At 38.7% G+C, this 27,254-nt stretch overlaps 1 protein-coding gene across 3 annotated transcripts in view; it reads right to left on the reverse strand.

Annotated features, from left to right (window-relative positions):
• Positions 1-27,254, reverse strand: part of FRMD3 (FERM domain containing 3) — a 334,009-nt gene that overhangs the window by 53,966 nt on the left and 252,789 nt on the right. For all 3 annotated transcript variants that reach the window (XM_072605267.1, XM_072605270.1, XM_072605277.1), the window contains 2 exons: positions 3,460-3,547; positions 812-900 (listed from right to left, as the gene is read on the reverse strand). In XM_072605267.1, the coding sequence (XP_072461368.1) occupies positions 812-900; positions 3,460-3,547 (177 nt within the window). The remainder of the gene's footprint in view (positions 1-811; positions 901-3,459; positions 3,548-27,254) is intronic.

The following is a 27,254-nucleotide window of genomic DNA, read 5'->3' on the forward strand; positions in this document are numbered from 1 at the left end:
GATACATATGTAAAAAGAATATTAACAGAGTACTGTAAAATGATGAATTATAAAATGCAAGTTTACAATATTTAGAAGTACAGAGAAGAAAAAAAACTCTGAAGAGATCATGGAAGCAAACGGTATGGTTTTTTTTGTTTAAAAAGAGGAACTGTAAATAAATGTTGATGGTTCATCTAGGGTAATTTTTTATTTTACTTTTGTAGCTGAATGTTTTATGATGGATATATTTAGAATAAAGAAGCAAGGGAAGGAGGGGGGGAAGCAAAGGTAGCATAGAGGAAGGGAGAGAGGTGGCTAAACAGCCTCTTTGGGAATGTGGGGCCCCAGAGATAGTCCTCTTGCTTGCCTTTGTGCATCCCAGTGATCATCTCCTACTACCCTAGCAACAGCAGTAAAGAGAGCTGTGGTGTAGGTATCTCTAGGGTATTATATTTGAATGTAACTGCACTTGCTGCCCAGGAACCAGGAAGGTTTTCCCTAAGGGGCTGGACTGTGATGAAAGACATATCCAAGATCCTCAGAAGCTATGTCTCTGGAAAAACCCTCTGCACCACTCCCCCTCTCTCAGAGTGCATCTGGCCAGGATCCCAAAACTCTGATAAGTGACACATGTTTACCCCCAAATATGATTCTCGATTAAAAGAAAAGAAACAAAACAACTTAGTTTGTATTTCATTCATGAACTAAAATTGCTTTATAATGAAGTCTTAGGATAAAGAAAACTGGGTATTATGCTTGTAATGTCTTAAAACAAGGCAAAAAGCACAAAAAATCATTTAATTTTACAACCACTGAAAGAAACACTTACCATTTTAACAAATGGATTCTTTTATTTCCCTGGAACACAACAAATCCTGCAGCAGTGAATCCTAAAAATGTCGTTGTCCCTGTTGAATCCTTAAAAGACAATTTGAATTTTTTAAAAATTAAAATAAATAGTGTAATCTGGCCCATTGGCCAGGTTAATTCATGTTAAGATAGAACACTGAACAAATGTTTCCATGATGAGCCTTTCTGAACAATGAAATTTATGAGAGCAGAGCTTCACAGGCAATGTTATCAGAGGTGGCCAAAAATGGGGCGCAGACAAAAATTCCTCTTTCTCCCCACTGTTATCTCCCTAGAAAACAGGATATCCCACAGGCAAATTCACAAAAGCATTGTGATGTCTAACTGTGAATCCTTGGACGGGAAGATAAAACTGCCTAAAAACAGTCATTGGTTTGTGTGTCCATGTAAGTTTATTGCCATTTCTTAGAAGTAACAAGATACTATGAGAATCTCTATGATTAAAAATTTTAAGTAGATACCTAACTAATTAGAGTTTCCCCAGGATCTCTAGAACATAAAGGATAAAATTTTAAAAGGAACTGTTTTTAAGTAGCGTAGATAATATGCTCACAGAGCTGTAGCTGGAAAAGACCATGAAAAACCTCCTACTCCAACTCATTTTGCAAATGAGAAAAACCAAAACCCAAGGAAGTTAGTGACTTGTCTGAGATCATCTAGGCAGCAAGCTGGAGAAGCAGGATGTGGACTAAGAATGTCTGACTTCAAAGACAGTGCTCTTTCTACTATACTGTGCTTTAATGCCCAGGAAGGTCTGGAAACCAAGTATGTCTATGCTAGGTAAAGTCAAAGGACCACAAAATTTCTGAACTCATGGGCATTAAAGTTCAAGCTAAGATCGAAACCTAAGTAGATACAAATCATCTCTTAGTCTGCCTTAGACTGGCTTCTTTGTCCATATTTGAAATTCTATTTAATTTGTCCGTAACTACCTTCATAGTTAAGAAAACCTATCAAACAAGATTCTAAGGATTGTTAGGAAAGCACAGAAGGTTAATTTTGTGGTTAAAACTAAATTCATTAAATGTGTATACGTTCATCCTTCGTTGCCAAAGAAGACCATGCCATCGGAGAAATAATGACATGACTTGCACTTGACTTTGTTTTGAGTGAGGGAGGGCTGTGCAGGTCATCAGTCTCACTTCTCCTCCACAGCCATCTGAATCCAGTGACCAGATATTCATCAGGATGACTGGAGATGACCCAGGATGAGGCAATTGGGGTTAAGTGACTTGCCTAAGGTCAGCAATTGATTAAGTGTATGGCAGGGGTAGGGCAGCTAGGTGGTGCAGTGGATAGAGCATCAGTGCAGGAGTCAGGAGGACCTGAGTTCAAAATCTCACCTCAGACACTTGAAATTCATTAAATAGATATGAGGTGGGAGAATTTGGGAGGGAGGACAGAGCAAATCACTGCATATGCCTGGGTGAACTATATTTCCAAAGCATTATTACAGAGCACTGGCTCCAGAATCCAAAAACCTGAGTTCCGAATTCCATTTCTGACATTCTATTGCCTCCATGACCTTGAGCAATCTACTTTAGTTCCCAAGGACTTGGTTTCCTCATCAATAAAATGAGGCAGTTGGACTGGATGCTTTCTGAGGTCCCACCCACCTTGCCACACAATGATGACTTAATAAGTGTAATTCAAAGGCTTATTCTGACATGTCTGTCTGATCCCCTGTGGTTGGCTTGGAATGCTGAATAATGAGGTCACTTTGTTGTCATAAAATATTCCTTAAAAACGTGAAAAGGTTTTCAGAGTACTCAGAAAATGAGACTTTTTCAACCAGCTAAATAATTTACATGCAGAAACACAAAACTCAAAAATACCTTGTGTTTCCATATAACTTCTAATTTTTCCTTCACCCATTTCCCAACCCATTCTTTGGAAACTCATTAATGTCTATATTAGCCTTAGGATCACACAGATTTATAGATGGAAAGTTCAACTCCCTTCATTTTATAGTTGAGAAAACAGAATTCCAACAAGGCAGAACATCTTGCCCAATGTCACAAAGATGAAGAAGTCAGAATTTGAACCCAGGTACTTGGACTCCAAATCCAGTAGTCTTTCCACTGCACAAATCATTAGGTCTCCTTTGACCTTAGAGAACAAGCTGTCTATTTGATGGGCAAACCATTTCTAAATGAAAAGAAAAAAACCAAGTGGACCCCATTATCACAATTAAGCAGAAAGACACTAACCCACACTCCTTGTCTCCCTTTAAAGGGGCCAGAAACACTTGGTAGCGACTCTGAAGTATGTTGTAACGACCTACTGCTGCGGGAGACCAGACTTCATTCAGAGTTCTCAGAGAGTCGAGACTATGGTTTGGAGATGACTGTGCTTACAAATCTGTGCTCTTTCCCTATGTAAAGTGCTGCTTTCACTGGATGGTCTTTAAGGACTATGTATGTGTACTACTGTCTGGCTAGCAGATCACTTGCTACCCAGAAACCACTCTGCTAGAAATAATGTTGTCTGTATTTTACTATGTGTTTGTTGTTAGAATGTAAACTCCTTGAAAGTAGGGATTGGTGTCTAGCACAATATCTGTTACCCAGAAGGTGTTTCAGAAATATTTGTTGATTGAGAAATTACCTTGCAGGGATGGGGATCCACCCCGTAGGTTTCCAAAGTATGTGCTTTCAGTAGTAAGTTAAATTCAGCAACTGGTGGACTCTGACCCCTGAAATAACACAAGAAAAAGGTGGTTATAATCAAGAAAAGGATAGAAAACATGTCTTGTTCCATTCAATAGACTATAGCTGCCAGAAGCAGACAGGGAGAGAAAAACCCATCTTCAAAGGCAATCACTTGGACTAAATCCTATTTATCATCAAGAGTTGACCTTCCAAAAAAGTGTCTGCTCCTATGTTGTTCTCTGGCTAATCTTTCCATGTTCCTAGTGGTATCTGATGTACACTTTATGAGCACTCTCATGACCCATACAGTTAATCAAGATTATCAAGTGAGAAACAAATACAGCCAGACAAAGTCAATCTTGATATGAAATGAGCCTCAGCAACTGTCCTTCCCAACTCATTTCAGATTATCCCGAGTAAATGACATTCCTTTCAACTTAGGGGGATAAACACAGCAATCACGTTACAAGCCCCAGTAAGACACAAGGCTAAATATAGCACCCCAGTGGGAGAAATCATCCATTCCATCAGAGATCCCTATATATTTCAGGGATGTCTTATTCTTATAAGATCTGTACTACGCTTCAAGAATGATTCAGGGAAAATGCTATAGTTTTGTTTTCCTTGTTTGTTTGTTTGTTGCTTTAAAATCCTTTGAAATGATGATCAGTGCCAAGGTCACGTCCTCCAAATCCCAACAACATTCCAATTAGAGCAGTATTTGCAGTACATCACGCTGGATTCATGAGGAGGCACCAGATGACTAGGTATTCTTCCCAGACTTTAAATTCTGGCTCTGCCATTTAAAATAATAATGGCTAACATTTATCTAGCTTCAAGATTTGGAAGAACTGTACATACATTATCTCATTTGATACTCACAACAACCTTAAGAGGTAGGTGGCATTATTATCCCCATTTAACAGGTGAGGAAACTGAGGTGAAAGAAGTGATTTGCCAGAGTCACTCAGCTAGTAAATGACTGAGATAGTATTTGAACTCAAGTCTTCCAGACTCCAAGTGCAGCATTCTCTCCACCGGGTCATTTACTTGACCTGTGACCCTGAGCAAGTCATTCAGCCTCTGTGGAGCTCAGTTTCATTACCTATAAAATAAGGAATTTGGTCTAAATGAGCTCTTAAGTCCCTTTACAATCTAAAATTCTATGAATTTAAAATTCTTTCTAGAACTACAAAGTCCCAGAGAAAGAAAACAAAGCAAAAACAGAATTATTTAGAAAATATCATTTCCCCAAAGGAGTTTGTCATTGTTATTATAAAAGAAAACATCGATGCAATTGTGATCTCATCCACTTAGATATTTTCCCTCCATTGGTACAGATCTCAGTCCGTCCATACTCATCTCATCCTGGGGTATTCATGTCCTTGTTCTATCATGGGTACTCCAGAGATCAAGAGGTCATAGGGTCATAGATCTAGAGTTGGAAGGGACCTCAGAGGTCCTCTTGTGTGCTCACAACTGAGGAAACTGAGGCCTGGGGAGGTATGACATACCCAAGTCATAGGATAAAATCATACAGCAAGAACTAAAAGGGACCTCAGAGGACATCTAATCCAAACCCCTGATTTTACAGAGGAAGTAACCAATGACCAGAGGGACTAAGTTATTTGCCCAAGGTCAAAGAGGTAGTAAGCATAAGAAGTGGTATTTCAACAAGATCCCATGATCTTACCATATGTACCACTATGTACTATGTTGGAGGTGCGTATAAATATTGAGCTAACTAGTAAATGTCTAGCTAATTAGAAAACTAGCAACACTTTCTATTTCTTTATTTAAAGCATGAACCTGTGATTTCATCCTCCTAAGGAACTCTCATGATGGAAGTTTTCTCCACTGATGTAGACTGGCAACTAACCTAGAATTAATACCTTTAAAAAAGCAGTTCAGGCATTGAGTTTCCCCTTGATCTCATAGCCAGTATGTGTCAGAGGCAGACCCCAAACCTAGGTCTCCCTAACTCTATAGCTAACTCTCTACCCACTATGTCAGGCACCTTTTATAAACTGCTATAATAAGAGCTATTCTGTTGTATGCATTTGTGTGTGTGTGTATTTGTGTGTGTAAGAGAGAGACAGACGGAGACAGACAGAGAAGGGGGGAGGGAGAGGGAAAGGGAGGAAGTGAGGGGGAGACAGATGGTCTGTATTCCTCACTTACAGCAGACCATCTTAAATAAGATTTCTGGACCCAGATGTAAATTGCTTTCATGTAAATTTGTGTGCCACCAGCACACAAAGCACTATGCTGACTTTCCTGAGAGAAGTAACTGGCATCTATTGTCAAGACAGTAATGTATTTCCGACGATGGGGGGAAAACAATTTTGGAAAGTTTTTCCAAGTATTTAGACTCAAAGATAGGTGATTTTCTCTAACTAGGTCTTTCTTCTTTCTTCCGCGAAATAATTTCTGCCCTGAGCAAATGTCGTTTCCCAGAAAAATGGAAGTCATCCCTTGAATTCAACTACTGGTTCTTATTCCTTGAATGAGGCTTTGCATAGATTCTGGTAGTGTCTTTCAATATGTGGGAAGAGTTGTTTTATGTGGCACTAGACCAAGAACAGCTCTAAAATCTAGTGTTTCTGATGGGAACCCAAACCATCCTTCAGTCCAGTTGCCAGGGTTGATGCTGAAACTTAAGTGGATTCTGCACTGAAGCATCTCAGGACCCAACATAACCAGAAGAGATTATCTCTGCTCTGTCAAACCAAAGGCATTCTTTTTCACATGTACAGTCACAGCCCTGTTACATTCTGATAAGTACTCCTATGGTCTGGAAAGGAGCTCATTTTCTTCATCTATTAAAACTTCAGCACCTTGGCAACGTGCCATAAATTTATTTTCAAAATTTAGTCTGTTATAGAAGTATTTTTTAAAGGTCTGTGCCACGAGAGGGAAACCTGTGGCCTCAAGACCACATGTGGTCCTCCAGGTCCTCAAGTGTGGCCCTTTGACTGAATCCAAACTTCACAGAACAAATCCCCATCTGTGCAGTCTCCTTTTATGTATCTGATATGAGTTTTGGGTTTAGAAATTTACATTTGAATTTTCTAAGGTTTATTTTAAATTGGACATGAGATATTATTAACATAGGGGACTCCCAGGAAACATACTCCCTCTGCCAAAGAATATCAGCATATGCTCAGTAACATCTAGTTTTAGAGAACTGCCTGAGGCAAATGAGAGATTAAGTGACTTGCCCAGGGGCATACAGCCAACATGTGTCAAAGGAATCTTCAACTTCCTAACTCTGAAGGCAGCTCTCCATCCACCACATCACAAATGTCTTTCATCAAAATGCAAGCTTTTTTTCTTTTACCCCATGAGCCTCCTCTCATCATTTTCCTTACCTTTTTTCCTAAATGTTCAATGCAATCTTAGGTTACATTAATAGAAGTCAAGTGTCTAGAATAAGAGAGATGACCGTTCACTTCTCTAGATAACTCATGCCACACCACAAAGGTCAAGTTCAGGTTTAGGTCTAACATTTTAGGAAGGACAATGACAAAATGGACTTTGTCCAGTGAGGCATGGCCAGGATGGTGAAGAGGCTTGAAACTATGGTTTAAGAAACTGAGAATGTTTTAAAATTCGAGAAAGGAGCACTTCAGGGGGCATGATGGTTGTCTTCAAGTATCTGAAGAGCTGATATGGAAGAATAAGTAGATTCATTCTTTGTGCCACTAGAAGACAGAACCTGGGCTATTGGGTAGCAGTTCATAGGAATAAGCTATCATCTTGACATAAAAATTCACTAAATATGACAGCTCAGCAAAAAAATAAAAACTAATCTCAAGCCTTTTGAGTAAGTTTCCCATTACTGAGCATATTCAATGAGAGTCTAAATGAAAATTGGAGAGGAGGGGGGTTGTAGAAGGGATTCATTCAACTCTTGAATGAAACTTGCCTCATTCTCCACCATCCAGTTAGAAGTAATCTCATTCTCTCTTGAATTAAAATAGTACTTTATAATTCCATTATTATACTTTCACATTCTACTTTATATTAAGCCATACCCAACCATCGGAAATTTTTCCTCCTGTAGCACTTACAATTAAACCCCTAATCATGTGGTCTCATGATGTATTACAAGGAGTAGGGTTCTGCTTCCTATTTTATACCCTAATCAGTCTTTGATTCCATTTATATTCTAACCCTAAACATGCTTATAGAATCACTTAACTTTTTAATGATTTAAAAGCATATTATTATTTACAAGTATAATAGCCTTAATAGTTTTTTTTAAATACCCCTGTCCAGTTTGCTCCTCTGATTACCAGATTTAACTGAAAGTTCTTATTGGAAGCCCTACAGGCTTAGCCACAATTTAACTAAAACTAGGAGGATTCAGCACTATAAAAACTACTCTTGACTTGTAGTCTGGGTACAAATCTCCACTCCAGCATTTCCTAGCTGTGAAACCATGGCTCTGAGCCTCAAAGTCTTTCTGTAAAAATAGACAAAATAATACAGTACCTACCTTGGAGGGTCATTGTCACGAAAGTGCTTAGTAAGTCATTAAGGACTTTAAAAATGTGTACTAATATTTCCTTGCTTCCTAATGGCATAGGATGGCGGAATCATAGTTCAAGAGCTGTAGGGAACTTCAGAAGCCATCTAGTCCAATCTAGCTCATTTTATAGTTGAGGGAACTGAGATACACAAATACTAAATGACTTGTGTGCCATCGTTATTTATCTTTCTATGGTCCATTTTCAACTATTCAATCACATGAAGCATCTACTCCAGTCAAACTGGTCTATTCACTATCCCCAAAACCTGTTTTATACTTCCTGTCTTTATACCTTTGCTCATTTCATTCCCTCTATGGGGAATTCCCCTTGCTCCATCTCAACCTATCAAAACCCTACCAGTCCTTCAAGGCACAGAAGAAGTCACAAGTCTGTGACTTCCTTAATCGCCTCACCTTCTTATCTTCTTATCAAATGGGATAATACCAGCACAATGAGGGGCACATAGTAGATGCTTAATAAATATTTATTTTCTTCCCATTTCCCCTTCTGAATGCCTCTAGTCCTTATTATCTATATAATTGTTTTTTGTTTGTCCTTTGACCTTGAAGAGGACCAGTGATGTCACAGTGTTGGGGTCAGGGTACAGCGTGTTTGGCTGTGGCTGATCAGTCCAATAGGAGTTAGGAAGGTTTTACCACAAGTAAGGCACAAATAGGCCATTAGAACATTGGGGATGGAGATGGCTCTGGATTTGCGCACCTCATGTTTCCTCTGCACTATTGCAATTCTGCTTTACTTCTTTAATGTGGCATGCCATGGTAGAGGGTCCTGTGCCAGCATCTTCCATATCTCACAATCGATACTAAAGCTCTTTAGAGACCTTGCGAGTGTCTCGGTACCAGTTCCTCTGACCTCCTTGTTTGAGTTCTCTGTAAAATAGTCTTTTAGGTAACCATATGTTCAGCATTCAGGCTATATGACCAGCCCATCAAAGTTGCACCCTCTGTAGTCAAGTTTGAATGCTTGTCAGCTTAGCTTGAGAGAAGACTTCAATGTCCAGTACCTTATCTTGCCAGGAGACCTTCAGAATCTTCTCAAGGCAATTCAAATGGAAGTGGTTCCGTTTTCTGGCATGATGCTAATAGACTGTCCAAGTTTCAGAGACACACAACAGTGAAGTCAGCACAACAGCTCTGTAGACCTTCCATTTGGTAGGCAGCCTAATACCTCTTTTCTCCCATACTTTCCTTTGGAATCTCCCAAATGCTGAGCTAGCTCTGGCAACGTGTGCATCAAGTTCATCATCTAAGTGGAGATTCCCAGAAGGTAGGCTTTCTAGGGACGGCAATATTGTCTATGTTATTTATATGGTATTAAGCATCCACAGCTTTGTATTTTAACTTTATTATTTTTCTTTATATTATATCATATTAAATATATCATATTATCTTTCTTAAGATAATAGATGCAGCTTTCTTAACATATATTATATATACTATATTATCTTTCTTAAGAGATTATGAGCTCCTTGAAGACTGTCATACATCCTCCTATCAACTACAGTACCTAGTACGATACAAATGGTATGCAATAATAATTGAACTAATGAATAAAGGATATGTAATTAATTACATGTAATCTTCTTGAGGGCAGGGACCAGACCCTTTTCAAGGTTTGCTCACTAAGAACATTAGAAAGCATCATACTGGATTTGGTCAGAAGATTGTCAGTTCACTGAGCTGTGTGACCTTGAGCAAATGTCACTTAAACTCTCTGGGTCTCAAATTTCTCATCTATTAAATAATGGTGTTGGATTACATGTCTTCTAAGGTCCCTTCCAGCTCTAAATCTATAATCCTATTAACATTCAGACAAGTTTCTAAGTTTACAGGCTGCTTTTTGTATGACAGCCACAGGGTACAAAATGCCAAGTTTGGAATTAGGAAGACCTAAGTTCAAATCCAGCCCCAGACATTTACTAGATTAAGAAAAATGATTGTTTCTCTCTTGTATGAATAATTAATTATTGAATTAGGACCAAATTTTCCACCCCTTTTCTGCTTCCTCATCTGGAAATCAACCAGTGTGGGAAATCTTTCTCAAAGATTTACCCAGGTGAAGATCTAATCAGACAGTGAAAAAAATTCTAAGTTTGGGCTAATGAGAAGATTCCTGCTCATTATATCTACTCAGACAGGTCTGGAAAAATGTAGATCCCTCCCTTTTGTCAGACAGGTGATATGGACATTGATAAGTCTCTTTGACTAAAATCTGGCTGTAAGAGATGAACTGAACTTTTGTTTCTACAGAAAATATGTCATATACCAGAAAATCTTGTATTTGCTATAGAAGGCAGGTGAGAATGTTGATTAACACACCAACCAACAAGGACGTGGGCATCTGCTAATTTGACTATCTAAAGGTGAACAATTCTTTCCTCGTACTTTAGATAGAATCTACAACTCCAAAGGCCTTTGGAATGGACGTGAAATAAATAAAATAGAACTTTCCTGGCTTCACAATGAGTATTCGTTTTTCTAAAAGTGAGCATGTTTCTCACATGGGTGAGAAACACTCATTGTAATATAGCCCAGCCTCTCATTGTAATATTCATTTTCTCATTAATCGTTAACCAATCAGAGTTGATTGCCACCCTCATGAATACTTGCTCTTCCGAAGGCATATACACTATGAGCCTACCACCATGAGAGGTCTTTTAGTCTACGAGAGAGACAGCCAAATGACCATCCTTTTACTAATAAACATCATTTTATATTAATAAAATGATTAAATTACATAGAAACTATGTCTCTCAAACTGTTCAAACATCACAAGTTGTGAGACCTGAGGCAAGTCATTTGCCCTCTATCTACTTCAGTTTCTTCATCTGTAAAGTTCAAATCCTGACTCAGTCTTAGCTATGTGACCCTGGGCAAGTCACTTAACCCTGTTTGCCTTAGTTTTCTTATCTGTAAAATAAGCTGAGAAGGAAATGGTAAACCACTCCAGTATCTCTGCCAAGAAAGCCCCAAAAAGGAGTCATGAAGAGTGAGAATGAACTTACCAAACAACAATTACACATGTATGACCCATTCCCAGACCACTGTTTAGTAAATAGAGTGTCACATACTAGCTCTTTTTCAATTTGGAAGCAACTCTAAACCAAAACGTTTACCTGGGAGCTTCTGAATACTCAGGTTTCTGCTTTTGTTTCTCAGTTTTATTTCTAAAGACTGATTTCAGATCTTGATCTAAGGCAGGACATCCGGGTCAGTAAAATAGCATTTATTAAGCACCTCCTGGTGCCAGGCCCTCTACCCATTTAGGGATTTGTACTAGGGTGCCAAATTTAAAGGGCATTGCTAATACATGTAATCCTTTGGAATAACGATAAAACTATTACGAAAAGAATGACACTAGCCCTGAACTGTTGTATTTTCAAAGCATTTGACATGCATTGTCTCATTTAAGCCTTCCAATAAGAATAAGCACAAAAGAGTTGAGTGCTTAGTTAGTAAAAATAATTAGTAAAAAATAGGAAGTTACCAGATGGCAAGCTGATCTGGTCAGCTCTTCCCTCCTCCACTGGGGGCACACTTTGTACAACTTGCCTGGGGCCTGCTCTGTGTTAACTTCCTTATGTACACGAAAAGAAAGACAATCCTAGTCACAGATCTGTCTACCTCCCTTTAAATGTCAGTCAGTCAGTAAATACCCATTAAGGATGTACTATGTGCCAAGCATTGTGCTTAGCTCTGAGTATACAAAGAAAGGCAAAAGATAGTCCTTACCCTCAAGGGTCTTATAATCTAATGGGGGAGTCTAATAGGTAGGCACTTAGCACAATAGTTTTCAAACTTAATAGTGCATAGCCTTAATCTAATATGTACATTGGATAGTCAGTTACAGAAGTGATTAAGACATAAAACACCCTCAGAGACTTCCTGTAAGGAAAAAGCAATACTTAGATAAATGGAAGATGGTGGCAAAGTATAATCTACACACAGATTCACTTTAAACATAATGCTTTCAGGAACATCTTAATATACAACATGACGGTTGTTTCTCTGTATGGGACAAAGGCTTTTCAATGAATATTTGGGGATTATTTAAAATAAACCTTAAGAAGTCCTTAATCATTCATTGAAATTCAAAGAAACTTCTAATGAAAAGGAATGGTTTCCTTTGAGTTAAACTGACATGAATATTGGCAAAAAAAAGTAAAATGGATAAAAATCTAGTCCATGATGCTTTTTCTACTTATTTTCCTTGGTTGACCAACGATTTTTCCCTCCTACTTAAATATATATCAAGCCTTCATAAAGGGCTTAGCAGGGTCATGACAATTTTATGTTGCTATGACAACTATTAACATAAATGGATGAAGTTTTAAATTATTTGGCAGATGAACTGAGGAAAAATAACCACCTGTCAATGGCAGACTTGCCCAATTATGAGAAGGTACAAGCTTTTTAACACTTATCTTTCTTTTGAAAAAGAAGGAAATGAGAAAACTTAAAACTAGTTCTGCACCATAGGATATGTCTGTTCAAATTTTAATATTTTTCCTAATTATTTGAAATAAAAATCATGATGGATCACAATAAAAAAAAACCAAAACCCAGAAATCATGCTTTTCTCAATAGATGCAGAAAAAGCTTTTGACAAAATACATCACCCCTTATATGGCCACAATTTGATATAACTTTAAATAGTGTGCTGCTAAATTTTTAACAGCCAGCTGGAGGGGTAAATATATGACATGCTTTTAAGTTTAATCTACATTATTAACATTTTCTCCATCACTTTCTCAAGTCTAGACAATCAACAAAACGATAAATCAAGCCCTGATTTATAATGTTTTTCCAATTTCTTAGGCGGAAAAGCTCACACTAAAAATTTAACAATCTGAGCTTGCAAGCTCAGCTGGTTTGAGTTGTCTACATACAGCATATTACTGCATCAATACCCATTCTTCTTCAAGTACGTACATAGATAGATAGATAGATAGATAGATAGATAGATAGATAGATAGATAGATAGATAGATAGATAGATAGACAGACAGACAGATAGATATAGATATAGATATAGATATAGATAGATAGATAGATAGATAGATAGATAGATAGATATAGATAGATAGATAGATAGATAGATAGATAGATAGATATAGATATATAGATATATATACATATCTTGGTTCTTAATTGTGGGGGGATAGGTTAGAGAAGTAAAAGAACAATAAAGAGATGATTGCAGTAGTAACCAAGTAACAAAGGTTGAACTAAGTAACAGTGATAATGGAGAGGAGGACGTTTATAGGTGACAAAGAAATTAATAAGAAGGGAGAAGAGAATGAAGATGGCTAATTTATATAATAACAACATTATAAAAATAAACAACTCAAAAGACTTAAGAACGCTGATCAACACAATGACTAATGTATCAATAAATATTTATTGAATGCCTACTATGTGCCAGAAAAGGCACCTATATGGGGGCATCGTAGAGAAGTCATTCAGAGAAGTCCCCAAGTAGTACAGCCAGGTGAGCAATGAGATGTCCAATCTGAGCTCTCACCCTTCAATCAGAAAAGCAGAGGGTAGTGATCAGGTAGAGTCCCAAGACTGATGACATCTTGCAGAATGACAAAGCTAGTCTTAGGAAATGGTGGGACAGTCAATCAGAGAAGTCCAGGTCAGAAATGAGAATCTGATGACAGGTCTGAGATGTTCCAACTTGATGTGATATAGACAAAGGTATTGAGTTAAGTGACTGGTAGCCTCTTGGCGTAGTTTTTAATTCTGGATCACCCTGACAAAAATTTCAGAAAGAACCCTTTACTGTCAGATCAAAGTTCCCTGAGAAAGAGGATTCTCATTTTGCCCCTGCAAGAACAGCTTGCTTAGAGAAACTGGTAATGATATCTACCCCTCAGGGAGCCAATGCTAAGCACACAGGAAGGTGTCATTCTGTCTGGGGTGATTTGAGGATGGCCAAAATCGTCATCTGACTAATAAACTTTTGAACTTGAAGTCAGAAGATGCTGAGTCAAATCCCCATTCTGATACTTTCTGCCTGTATGACCTTAGACAAGTACCACTCTGTGGACCTTAGTGACCCAGTCTGCTGCAAAATGAAGGGCGTGAAATACAAGGCCTTTAAGATCTCTCACACCCTAAAGCAAAGATGCTATAAATCTATGATTCATAAAATGGAAAGTGGTAAGGGTGCTGGGTTTAGAATCAGAGGACCCAAGTTTGAAAGTCAGCTTTTCCACCTTATCTATGTAATCTCAGACATCACTGCTATGCTTTTCACATAAAATAAAATATAAAATATTGGTCTACTTTTATTCTTCCTTCTTTCTTTTCTTTTTTTTTTTTAATGAATATAACACATAAGTTTGGATTAAGCCAATATATTCACTTTCTCAGAGAACCTAAGTAGGGGGAGAAGTTTCACTAGAAAAGTACCTTTGGATTTAGGACAGGGTTGGAAATTTAGAGATTTATAGAGTTTGGCCAAGACCTATAATTTCAGTGGTGCAGGAAACTAACTTTCCTTGGCAAAAACCAATACAGATGAACACCAGCTCCATAACTTAGAGACTTGCATGGGGCAAGTTTTCCAGAGTTATTTAGCCAGTAGATTACAGAGGCAGGAATTGAAATCCAAGTCTTCCGGGCTCCAAGGAAGTCAATCGGTGGATAAGCATTTATTAAGCACCTTTTGCGTACCAAGCACGGTGCTAAATTCAGAAATGCAACAAAAACAAAAAAAAAAGGTAAAAAACTGTCCTTATCCTCAAGGAAGTCACAGTCTAATGGGGGAAACCACATAAAAATAGCCATGTACAAATAAGCTACATATGGAATAAATAAGAAGTGATCAATCAGGGGGAAAGCACTAGAATTAAGAGGGATTAGGTATCTATTTGGTTTTTTTTCCCCCAGATGTTTCTTAGGCTGTCTTTGCATTCTATTCTGTTGTATAATATTGCATTATAATCTGTATAACATTGCATGTTATAGTTATATATTTATTATGCAGCATTGTATTTTGGGATATTCCCCCTAGAAAAATTATAAGATCGCTATTCATTAAGCCACACTGCCTTTCTAGGAAAAGGTCTAGAGACCTAGATAGGGAACCACATTCAAAGGCTTTGAACAGCCCTGGGGTGACACAAAAACAATGGGTGTTTTATGTATGGTATAGAAGAAAGGAGGATGGTGAATAGAGAGGTACAAAAAACCCCATAAGCAACTTTACCTACTTCTAATTTGGTCTAGGGCCAGCCCTATATACCTTTCTGCTATGACCAATTCCAAAGAGCCCTCATTAGCTAATTATGCCTAAATTGGGGTTGAAATCAGGCCACAAATGCCAAAGTAACTAATGCCAGGGTGGTTGACTCAGACAAAGCCCTTAAGCTTTTTCTACATAAAGAATCAGACAACGAACTGTGTGTTTTCATTGCACAGTGAAGGAAACGGTGTCTTTTCTTGCTTTTAATGAAAAAAACCCTAAGGTAAGAAAAACCTTGGCGCCTAAAAAGCTGATGATCTGAAGGACACTGGCTAGTTCTAAAATAAGCCATATAACTAGAACTGAACCATTAATATTCCCTCTGGGTATCGGAATTCTGCCCATAGGCTAAAGAGTACAAGGTCATATACATTTCAAGTGATATGGTTTCTGTCACTTCTAAGAGAAAGACGTTCTGATGCACAGAATCAAATTGAAAAGGTCATTTAGCTCAAATTCCAATTCCTGTCTGAACAAGAATCTCCTCCAAAATCCCTCCCCTAACAAGTAGTCATTCAGCATTTGCTTGAGGACCTCTAGGGAGGCCAGAAAGTCACCGCCTCTTAAAGCAGCTCATTCCATACTGGCAATAACTTTAATTGTATCCATCTCACCTTGCCTCAATCTTTGCCGATACACAAATTCTTTTCTTATTTTCAGCTTAGCTGACTGAATGAAATTAGATCTGTTTACAGAGAAGAGGAGGACATGGCTAAAGTGATATAAATTGGACTATAAGTGGGGAATTTCAGAAGAAAATAGGTGGATTCTGGGCCAGTAGAATGAGCAATGAACCAGGAGAAGGGAAACCTGAAATGTAGCTCAGCTTGGCCAGTTACTGCCTTATCACAGAGCGTAGATTTAGAAAGAGAAGGAACTTAGAGATCGAGTCCAGTGCCTCATTTTAAAAATGAAGAAACTGACCTACAGTAACTCCACTCCTTCAGTTGTTTCCCTGGCTGTCATCCTCATACTTACTGCACTCATCTTCTTTTCCCATCTTGACCCCTTGGAGAACCAATTCATCTCTATACTAAGTCCTTCTCTTATGTCCCTTGCCCTCTCAATTGATCATCAACCATTGCCAACCTTTCCCTGCCAAGCCTCAGGCTTAGATAACTCCTACCACCCAATGCCTTTGCTCCTAGTCATGTGTTCCTGAACAAAGTTGGAGAAAATAATGAAACTATATTGACTGGGTCTGTTACAAATTTATTTTACATTAGCACAAGCAGCAGAGAATTGATCCATACTTGGTTGTATCTCACCTTCAGAGGCTGCACTGAATGCACAATCATCTACAAACAGAAAATCATGCACCACCAGCTGCCTCCACTTTGGTCTTGGCTTGTAGCCTTTTGAAGTTAAATAGTTTACCATCAGTGTGGTAGCTGACCTCAATGCCATTTTTAGCCTCTTTGAAGGTGTCTGACAACATTGCAGAACATATCATGCTAAAAAGCATGGGAGCAAGTGCACAGCCCTGCTTCGCTCCATTGGTGACTGGAAAAGCATAAGAGCATTGTCCATTATCCATATCCCAGGCAAACATGGCATCATGAAAATGACTTACAATGCTGACGAACTTCACAGGGCAACCAAATTTTGACATAATTCTCCATAAACCCTCATGACTGACAAGATCAAAGGCCTTGGTCAGATCTACAAAAGTTGTGTACAGACCTGTGCTCTGCGCCTGGCATTTCTCCTGGAGTTGTCGGGCAGCAAACACCATACTCCTTGTCACTTTCTGAAACCACACTGGATCTCAGGTAAATGACCATCTTCCAGGTGAAGGATCAGCCTCTGGCAAGAATCCTGCCAGCAACGACTAAGAGATTGCCACAGGACAATCTATTTCCTTTATCTTTATAAAGATGAACAGTGGAGGCATCTTTGAACTCCTCTTGCCATGTATCATATAATATAATTTCAATAGGACCCTCACTGCAGTAAGGAAATTTTTCTATACCTCTTTAGTTAATTCATTGTCCTACTTACTACAGTACCTTTTTCAAAACTTTTCATCTCTCCTCAAACATCCTGGACTCCTCCTGTCCCCATCTTCCCAGCTGAGAACCTTGCCTCATATTTCAGTGAAAAAAATGAAGGTCATTCACTGAGAGCTTCCTTATCTCCCCTCCACCTCATTTCACCTAACTCAGATGTCTTCTACCAATGTCCTTCACTCCTGTCTCACATAAATAGTGACCCTTCTTGCCAAAGTCAACCATTTTCCATACACAACTGACTCTATCATCTCATCTTCTTGCCCTCTAGGCAGACTTCGACACTCTCACTCATTCTTTCCCCCTTGACACTCTATCTTCATTAGGTCTTTGTGACACTGCTCTCTTTCCTCCTTCTCTACCTATCTGAACCACTCCTTCCTAGTCTCCTTTGTTGAATTTTCATCAATGTTATGCCCACTAACCATAGGTATCACCCAAGGTTCTGCCCGCAGCTCTCTTCTCTTTTACCTCTATACTATTTTGCTTGATAATTTTGTCAGCTACTAATAGGTTCAAGTATCATTTCTCATTCTTAATTCTATTTATTCAGCCTCAACCTCTCTGCTGACCTCCAGTCTCACATTTCCAACTATTAGACATCTCAAACTGTATGTCCTATAGCTACCTGAAGTTCAACATTTGCAAAACTGACTTTACTATCTTTCCCTCCAAACTCTCCCCTTTCCCTAATTTTCCTATTATTTAGTTCCTAATGTCTCTGTTATTGCTGAGTACCACCATCCTCTAAGGTATTCAGTCTCAAAGCCCAGGTATTATCCTTCCCTCTGCACTGTCTCATGCCCATATCCAAACTATTTTCAAGCCTTGTTGATTATACCTTCATTATATCTATTACATATGAGCCTTTCCCTCCTCTGGCACTACTACCACAACTTGATATAGAGCCTTATTACCTGACACTGGGACTATTGCAGTGGACTTCTGGTTGGTCTCCCTGTCTCAAGAGTCTACTCTACTTCATCCTTCATTGACCCATTAAAGTGATCTTTCTAATGAATAGATATAACTATGCCATTTCCACCAGCACTCCAATTCAGTAAAGTCCAATGACTTCCAGTTGCCTCCAGGATCAAATATAAAGCCTGCTATTTGGATAGCCCTTAAACCTGGCCCTTTCCTATCTTCTTACACCTTACTCACTTCCACATATTCTTTGATCCAGTGACACTGGCTTCCTCGTTCCTATCTTCTTACACCTTACTCACTTCCACATATTCTTTGATCCAGTGACACTGGCTTCCTCGTTCCTCAAACAAGACGAGCTATCCTCCCACTCCATGCATTCTCACTGGCTGTCTCTCAAGCCTGGAATTCTTCTTCCTCCTCATTTCCATGTTCTGGCATCCCATACCTTTTGTAAGAAACCCTTCCTGATCCCCCTTAATGCTAATGCCTTCCTTCTAAAATTATCTCCAATTCATCCGGTTTACATTGTGTTTGTATGTAGTTGTTTGCATGATGAATCCCCATTAGATTGGAAGCTCTTTGTAGGCAGGACATTTTTTTGCCTCTATTTGGATCCAAGTGCTTGGCGCAAAGTAGGCTCCTGACAGATTCTTGTTGACTTGTCCATGACTTCAGTCTCCACATTTGTAAGAGTAGATACATATTATCTACCCTGTCTACCTTACAGTCACTGTAATGATCAAATTAAATAAAAGATGATTGAAAATACTTTGTAAAAAACCACACAAGTGTATATGGTATTATCATGAGACATTCTCATTACCTTTGCCTGAAAAATAGTATTTAACAATAGAAAGAGTGCTAGATCAGAGCACCTTGATTCAAATCCAAGCTTTGCTCCTTACTCTTACATGACCTTGGCCAAGTCACTTAAGACTCTTTAGACTTCAGTTCTCTCATCTGTAAAATACAGAAACTGAATGAGATGACTTCTAAAGTCTCTTTTTGCTCTAAAACTATGATCCTTTGGTCTACATTAGATTCAGTTATCCCTATGTGGCTGGAAGACATTCCTTCACCTCCTTAGAATCAGTAGGTATGTAATCTTCACAGTCATTAACCTTCACGTTGGAGAATCACTAACTATGCCTGGAAATTTCTCCTTACTCCTCCTCTCTGCTTCCTGGCCTCCATGGCTTCTTTCAAGTGCCAGATCAAGTACCAAATTCCGTAAGAAACCTTTGCCAGAACTCCTAAATCATAGTACCTTCCCTCTGACACTATCCCCAATTCGCCCTGTCTATGTCTTGTTTGTAAGTAGTTCTTTATATGGTGTCTCCTCCATTAGACAGGGAGTTTCTTGAGAAGAGGGACTGATGTTTTTCTCTCCTTTCTTTGTAATTCTAGAACTGAGCACAGTGCCTGGCACACAGTAGTCACTTAAGAGATACTTGCTGCCTGACTCACCATCAAAGGCTCATCTCAAGTGTCATCTCCTATGTGAGGGCTTATCCTGATCTCCTGGGGCAGGTAGACGGCCCGGTGGATAGCATGCTGGCCCTAGAGTCAGGAGGACCTGAATTCAAATCTGGTCACAGACACTTACTGTGTGAACCTGAGCAAGTCCCTTTGGCCTCAGTTTCCTCATCTGTAAAATGAGTTAGAAAAGGAAATGGCAAAACACTCCAAATGGGGTCACAAAGAGGTAGGTATGACTGAATAACAAATCCTGATCTCCCAGATTGTTAGTGCTTTACCAAAATTAGTTCCCTATTCCCAAAATTAGTTTGTTTATATTTTACATTTCTCTATATACATATTGTGTATTCTCCTTCAACTCTCCCTCCCCCCATATAACCTCTCTAAGGACAGAAACTGATTTAATTTTGTCTTTATATTCCTAACTCCTAGCACGGTGCTAACCTATGTCAGCTGCCTATTAGCTGCCTAATCCACGCCTGAATTAAGTCCCATGATTATCTAGAGGGAGAAAATATATTTGGCAAGCTCGGAGCTACAGAAAGGCATTTTTAAATGAAAACAGTAAACTCTGGCTTAAATTTACAAATGCTTAACTGTACATTGCCTCATTTTAGGTCCTTCTGAAAAACCAGATCTGAAACTGTTTACCTGAAAGAGAAACCAAGAAAGACCTGGAAACCGGGACAATGTTTGGTAGCAGGAAAGCTGCCAACTCAAATGTGCCAGGAAGTCCGTTGTGACTCTGGCAGCATGGGGCCCTGGGCAGAGTTCAGAGCCAAGGGGGTTATCTGAATCCACAGCCATGAATACAGTGAGAAAAAATAAAAGCTTACTTTGAACCAAAAAATGGAAAGAATTCGAAGAAAGACAGAGGCCTGGGGAAAATGAAACAAACTCAAATTTCCCAGCTGACTGAGTAATGGCCAATATGTGATGACCCACATGATGGAAGACACTGACTTTGATCAGTTAAAAAGAATTGTTTTTCTTGTATCTTCCATTGAACTTGTTTATGGCTGAAAATAATGGTTTTCTATCCTTTACCAGAAAATGTACTGCTAAGACTAATGACATCTCTAATGAGATATTAAGTGGTAACAGAAAAGGACTAACTGAGATTTTATCTTTTTTTGTAAAAGATTCTGTAAACACATGTTTTTTGCATTTGATGATGAATATAATCAGGTATGATGGGATAATTGTGCCTGGCTAAATAATTCCTTATGTTTGGGGTTTTTTAATCAATTTGAAATAATTTCTCATTTAATGCTTTGTCTCTAAACTTTGGCAGACAATGGATAAATACATGAAATTAGAGTACCTAAAGTTGCTACTTAACAATAATGGTGGACTATGTGGTACAATCGACAGTGCCCCAGGCCCGGAGTTAGGAAGATCTGAGTTCAAATCCAGCCTCAGATGCTTACCAGCTGTGAGACACTGGGCAAGGCACTTAGTCCAGCTTGCCTAAGTTTCTTCATCTGTAAAATGAGCTGAAGAAGGAATTGGCAAACCATTCCAGCATCTTTACCAAGTAAACCCCAAATAGGGTTATGAAGAGTCAGACATGACTGAATTTACTGAACATCAACATGCTATGCTCATAAATTTCACCTAGAAAAAATGTGAATAAGGAAACAACCATAATATTTTCCAGTTTGAGATTCTATGATTTCAAAACCATGAGATGGTAGGTCTAAAGCTACAAGTGACTTGTGAAGTCATTGGTACAACCCCTTACTTTACAGATATAGAAATGAAGAGCCTAGGGAGACAAAGTGACTTGCTCAAGATCACAGAAGAAGCATCAAAGGTGAAATTTGAACCCAGGTTCTCCGACTCCAGTGGCAATTCTTGTTCCACTGTACCATATGACCTTCTAGCATAGTATTTCCTTTGATTGTAGGTGGCAAGGAAAGTAGATGATTGACTCAGCCTGAGTCCAAGATGGATAGGAGCCCCAGAAAACAGTCTCCATGAAGCAATTACATAAAAAAAAAAACAATGGTCCACCTCCATTGAGCCCTTGGCAGGTAAACACATCATTATATGACATCATCTGACCTTCCTGTCCTTTAAGATGTCCCCTGGTAGATGGCCAGGGTCTTGGGCAAAATTGGGATGAACCCCTGAGGTAGCTGAAAAAAAATTTTTCTACTTCCTGATATGCTCCTACAGACCATCTAGCCAGTCATTAGAAGAAGAAGGGGAGGAAATTCTCAAGGTGAGACACTTGTCATAGGTCATAATTTCACACACACACTGAGAAACATCCCTCACTTCCAAAATAATAACTGAGGTAAGGCTGGAAATTCCATAATGAGGTTAAAGCTGCAATGGATCTCAAAAGCCATCTAGTCTAAACCCCTGTATTTTATAAATGAAAAAATTGAGACTCAAGGATATTAAGTGACTTGCCCAAGGTCACATGGTCACATGGGTAGTAAGCATCAGAGGTAGAATTTGACCATCCATCATCTGACTCCAGAAACAGTGCTTCTTCCACTTTACCAAGGAACTAGTCCCAGAAAGGCAGTTCATCTAAGGTCATACATCGTACATGTTAGTTCTACTGGCCCTGTGCTACTTAACATTTTTTTTTTGGATGAAGATAGAGAAATGGCACACCTGTCAAATTTATAGGTCGACAAAGCTAAGAACACTAATTAGCATGGTACATAGCTGTCAGCATCCAAAAGATCCCAACCAACTAGAACACTGGATTGAATCCAGAGGTCTACATGTAAACTCCAGATGATCACCTGTAGTATAGGGGCAAACTGTATTCAGATAAAGGCTAAGTTAAATGGCTTTTGAGGTCCCTTCCAACTCAGTTCCTGTCAGCCCGCAAAAAAGACTCCTGGAGACTTCAGGAACCCTTCACAAGGGGTACCACCAAATCTTTGTGTAATTTGGGACCTTCCCAATTCTTGCTTCAGATAGTCTATATCATCTGCAGAGATTAAAGGCAATGTTCATTCCTTCTCCTGCCATCTTGGAAGAGTTTGAACTCAGAAGGAATTGGAGATGATCCGATTGTAGTTTTAGCACTGGGAAGAGCCAGTACAATCCTTGAATCCAACTCCTAATACTACAGATGAAGAAAAGGTTATGTGACTTGCTCAAGGTCATACAAGTCCTAAGTGGGAGAACCAAGATTCAGATCCAGACCTCTGATTCTAAATCCACCAAAGGGAACATTTACTTCGCCTCCTCAAATCCTGCTGGAACATGTTCTTTCCTTCTCTCTTCCTTCTCATCCATGCCCACCACCCTCCTTTTACGTGAGATAGACATGACCTACCCAATGTCATCTATCCTTTCATCATCAATTTCTTTAGATTTATCATGACAAAGGACATCTGCATTACCCTTTACTACAGTTCTTAAGTATATAACTAGAGCTAGAAAATCTAACTAATTATAATCTCATTTATGGGTGAAGATGTTCCTGAGAGTGCATTTGACTGCTTTAAAGAACAGAAAAATCATACTTCATTACTTCCATAATGATTTGATGTAATGTAGATGTAATGTAGATTGTGATAGAAGATCAGTACTTAACTGAGAATATTGAACAGGGTGACATTCTAGCCTTTTTCCTTTCTCATGAGACATGTGTTCTACATCACCAGGTACTGCTAGGGAAGCCTACTGACTGATATGGTGATAATTTGTGTTGATATCCTACAATTCAATTCAGTCCAACACAAACATTGATTAACCATTACAAGATAGAACTTTGAGACACAAGGACAAAAATCAAGCAGTTCCTTCCCATGGAGGACTTGCATTCTATTGAAGGAATACAACTTGTACAGAAATCATAAGAATATCAATAATTTTAATGACTAGAATTTACATAATGCTTTATGGTTTGCAAAGTACTCTACATACTTATTCTCACTGGATAAGCAGACCCAAGGTATTATAATCTGAGAAGGAAAAGGACATTAACCAAGAGGAGAATGGGGGAAGGCTTCGTCAAGGATGTAACACCTGAACAGAACCTAAAACAAAATCTGAAAGTCTCAGAGGAAGGAATATATTTCACATGTGAAGAGCTTCTTGGGTAAAATAGGCAGGAAAAGAAAATAGAATATTGAAATCAGAGAATAGATAGGGGTTCTCCCGTTTGTATGTATGAGAATGTAGACTAGATGAAGGGTTGACACAGAGCAGCCTCTTAATAACTGCTTGTTGACTGACTCTTGACTACTTTAATGTCAATAAAGTTGGGAAAAAAAGAGGAGAAACCACATTGTGGACAAAAATATTAGAAGTAATTCTTTCATTCTAAAGGATAATATCCCTATCTTTCTTCATAAGTCAAAGATTTTGTGGATGAGAGCCCAAAGACTTAGGACAGGCTTTGCTTATACTTCACTCATACTACCATGATAAAGAGGCACTATATAGTCTCATTGCTACGAAAAGAAATTCTGCTTAGAACATGGGCAGGAGTTACGAGTTTGGTTTGGATTTTGTTGTGGGATAAAGGGCTTTGATTTCATCCTCTATTAAAGCAGATTTATCTGATACTTCTTCAAAGTTTCTCACTGGTAAAACTAAAAACTAAAAGAGTTACCAAGGGCACTGAGGGATTAAGAGACTTACCTGGGTTTACGTAGTGACTTAATTGCTAGAGGTAAGACTCAACATAAGTTCTTCCTGACTCTAAGGCAGTTCTACTCTAAAGCCAGCTTAGAAATACAACATAAACAAAATGAGAGAGATCTTCTGAGTCTTATACAGATTCACCTCCTAAGTGGGCAAATTTAGTCCCTACGTCAAAATAAATAGCCCTCTATATTGGCTGCCCGATTTTCTGGAAGGCATGTATACTAGTAAGTGTATGTGTTAAATAAAGCATGACTTAGTCTCCTGGTTTAGAAAGCCCTTTCCAATGGTTTTCCCATCACCTGCTCCATTCCTCTGCTTACAGCTGGGCTCCTCATACTTCATGAGTCCCATTTGGCATATACTTTTCCCATATGGCCAAAGTAATGATTTGTTCTCAGGTCTTTGACATGTCAAGCAGACAGAGGTGAGATGTATAACCACAATAGACCATGAATGATGACTTCCCAAAGGATGAGGGCACAGCACTGGTCTCGTCAGACTTTGTCAGCGCATGAATGGTCAATAAGCATTTATTAAGCACTTATAGTCTACCAGGAACTGTGCTAAGCATTGAGGATATAAATAAAGACCAAAATACCATCTGTCCCTTCAAGAGACTCACATTCAAATGGAAGAAACAACATACAAAAAAATGCACATAGCTAGAGTACCAGTGGAAGGAAATCTCAAAGAAAAGATACCAGCAGTTGGCAGGGGTGGGTCTGATTAGAAAAGGCCTCTAGCTGAAGGTGGGATTTGAGCTGAGTCTTGAAGGAAGCTAGGGAAGTCAAGAGACAAGCATGAAAAAGAAGAGCACTCCAGGCATGGGGGGAGGGGTAGCCAATGAAAAGGCATGGAACCAGGAGATGGAGCACCCTGTACAAGAAAAAGCTAGAAGATTTAGTGCCACCAGATCATAACGTACGTAGAAGGGAGTGAAAAATAGTAAGGGGACAGGTTTGGAAGGGTTTTAAAAGCCAAATAGAGGATTTTACATTTGATCTCAAAGGTGATAGAAAGGGAGTCACTGGAGTTTATTGAGTACAGGAAGTACTATGGTAACAACTGCACTTGAGACAAATCCCTTTGGTCCATGAGTGGAAAAGGAACTAGAGCAGGGAAACACTTTGGGCAGAAAGACCAACTGAAAGCCTATTAAAAGAGTCCAGGATTGAATGATAAGTGCTTGAATCATGGGAGTAGTGATGGGAGTGGGGGGAAGGGAACATATGTGAGGGATGAATGCCCAGATCTACTGCAAACACAATATAAGACTGCTAATCCAGGAGTAATGGGTAAAAGATGCAAGCCTTTGGGTTTGATTTCAGGGGGGAAAATCTTTTAAAAATTTAGGACTATCCCAAAGTGGGCTGTTTCCAAAGGTGTTAGATTCCCCCTCACTGAAAGATTTCAGAGAGAAGATGGATGTGAGTATGTTACAGTGGGGATTCCTTTCAGGGCATGAGTTGAACTAGATGATCATTGAAGTCTTTCCAGCTCTTGTTCTGCTCTTGCTAAGGCTGTTCCATGCAGGAATTGCATTCCCAGTTTCTTCATAGAATCTTCCATAAAGTCCTCCCAAATTCTTTCTATGATACAAATATGGTTTTGATACCCAAACCAGGAAGAGACAAAACAGAGAAAGAAAATTATAGACCAATTTCCCTAATGAATATAGATGCAAAAATTTTAAATAAGATTTTAGCAAAACGAATACAGCATCTTATCATGAGATTAATACATTATGATCAGGTAGGATTCATACCAGGATTACAGGGCTGGTTCAATATTAGGAAAACTATTAGCATTATCTATCACATCAACAACAAAGCTAACAAAAACCACATGATTATCTCAATAGATGCAGAAAAAGCTTTTGACAAAATACAACATCCATTCCTACTAAAAACACTGGAGAACGTAGGAATAAAGGGAACTTTCCATAAAATAATAAGCAGTATCTATCTAAAACCTTCAGCAAGCATTATATGCAATGGGGATAAGCTAGATACATTCCCAACAAGATCAGGGGTGAAACAAGGATGTCCATTATCACCACTATTATTCAATATGGTACTAGAAATGTTAGCTGTAGCAATTAGACAAGATAAAGATATTCAAGGAATAAGAATAGCCAAAGAAGAAACTAAGTTATCACTCTTTGCAGATGATATGATGATTTACTTAGAGAATCCCAGAGATTCAAGTAAAAAATTACTTGAAATAATAAACAACTTTGGCAAAGTTGCAGGTTACAAAATAAACCCACACAAATCTTCTGCATTCCTATATATTAGCAACAAAGTCCAACAGCAAGAGATAGAAAGAGAAATCCCATTTAAAGTTAGGGTAGACAGTATAAAATACTTAGGAGTCTACCTGCCAAAACAAACCCAGGGATTATATGAACACAATTACAAGACACTTTTTGCACAAATAAAGTCAGATTTAAGTAAGTGGAAAAACATTAGTTGCTCATGGGTAGGCCGTGCTAATATAATAAAAATGACAATTCTACCTAAATTAATTTACTTATTTAGTGCCATACCAATTAAACTATCAGACAATTATTTTCTAGAGCTGGATAAAATAATATCAAAATTCATTTGGAAAAACAAAAGGTCCAGAATATCAAAGGGACTAATGAAAAGAAATGCTTGGGAAGGTGGCCTAGCGCTACCAGACCTCAAATTGTACTATAAAGCAGCAGTTATCAAAACCACTTGGTATTGGCTAAGAAACAGAGAGGTAGACAAGTGGAATAGACTTGGCACTCAAGATGCAGTAGGCAAGGAATATAGCAACCTTGTGTTTGATAAACCCAAGGACCCCAGCTTCTGGGATAAGAACTCACTGTTTGACAAAAATTGCTGGGAAAACTAGATAACAGTGTGGCGG

This window comes from Notamacropus eugenii, chromosome 1 (genome assembly GCF_028372415.1).
Source record: "Notamacropus eugenii isolate mMacEug1 chromosome 1, mMacEug1.pri_v2, whole genome shotgun sequence".
NCBI lineage: Eukaryota > Metazoa > Chordata > Mammalia > Diprotodontia > Macropodidae > Notamacropus > Notamacropus eugenii.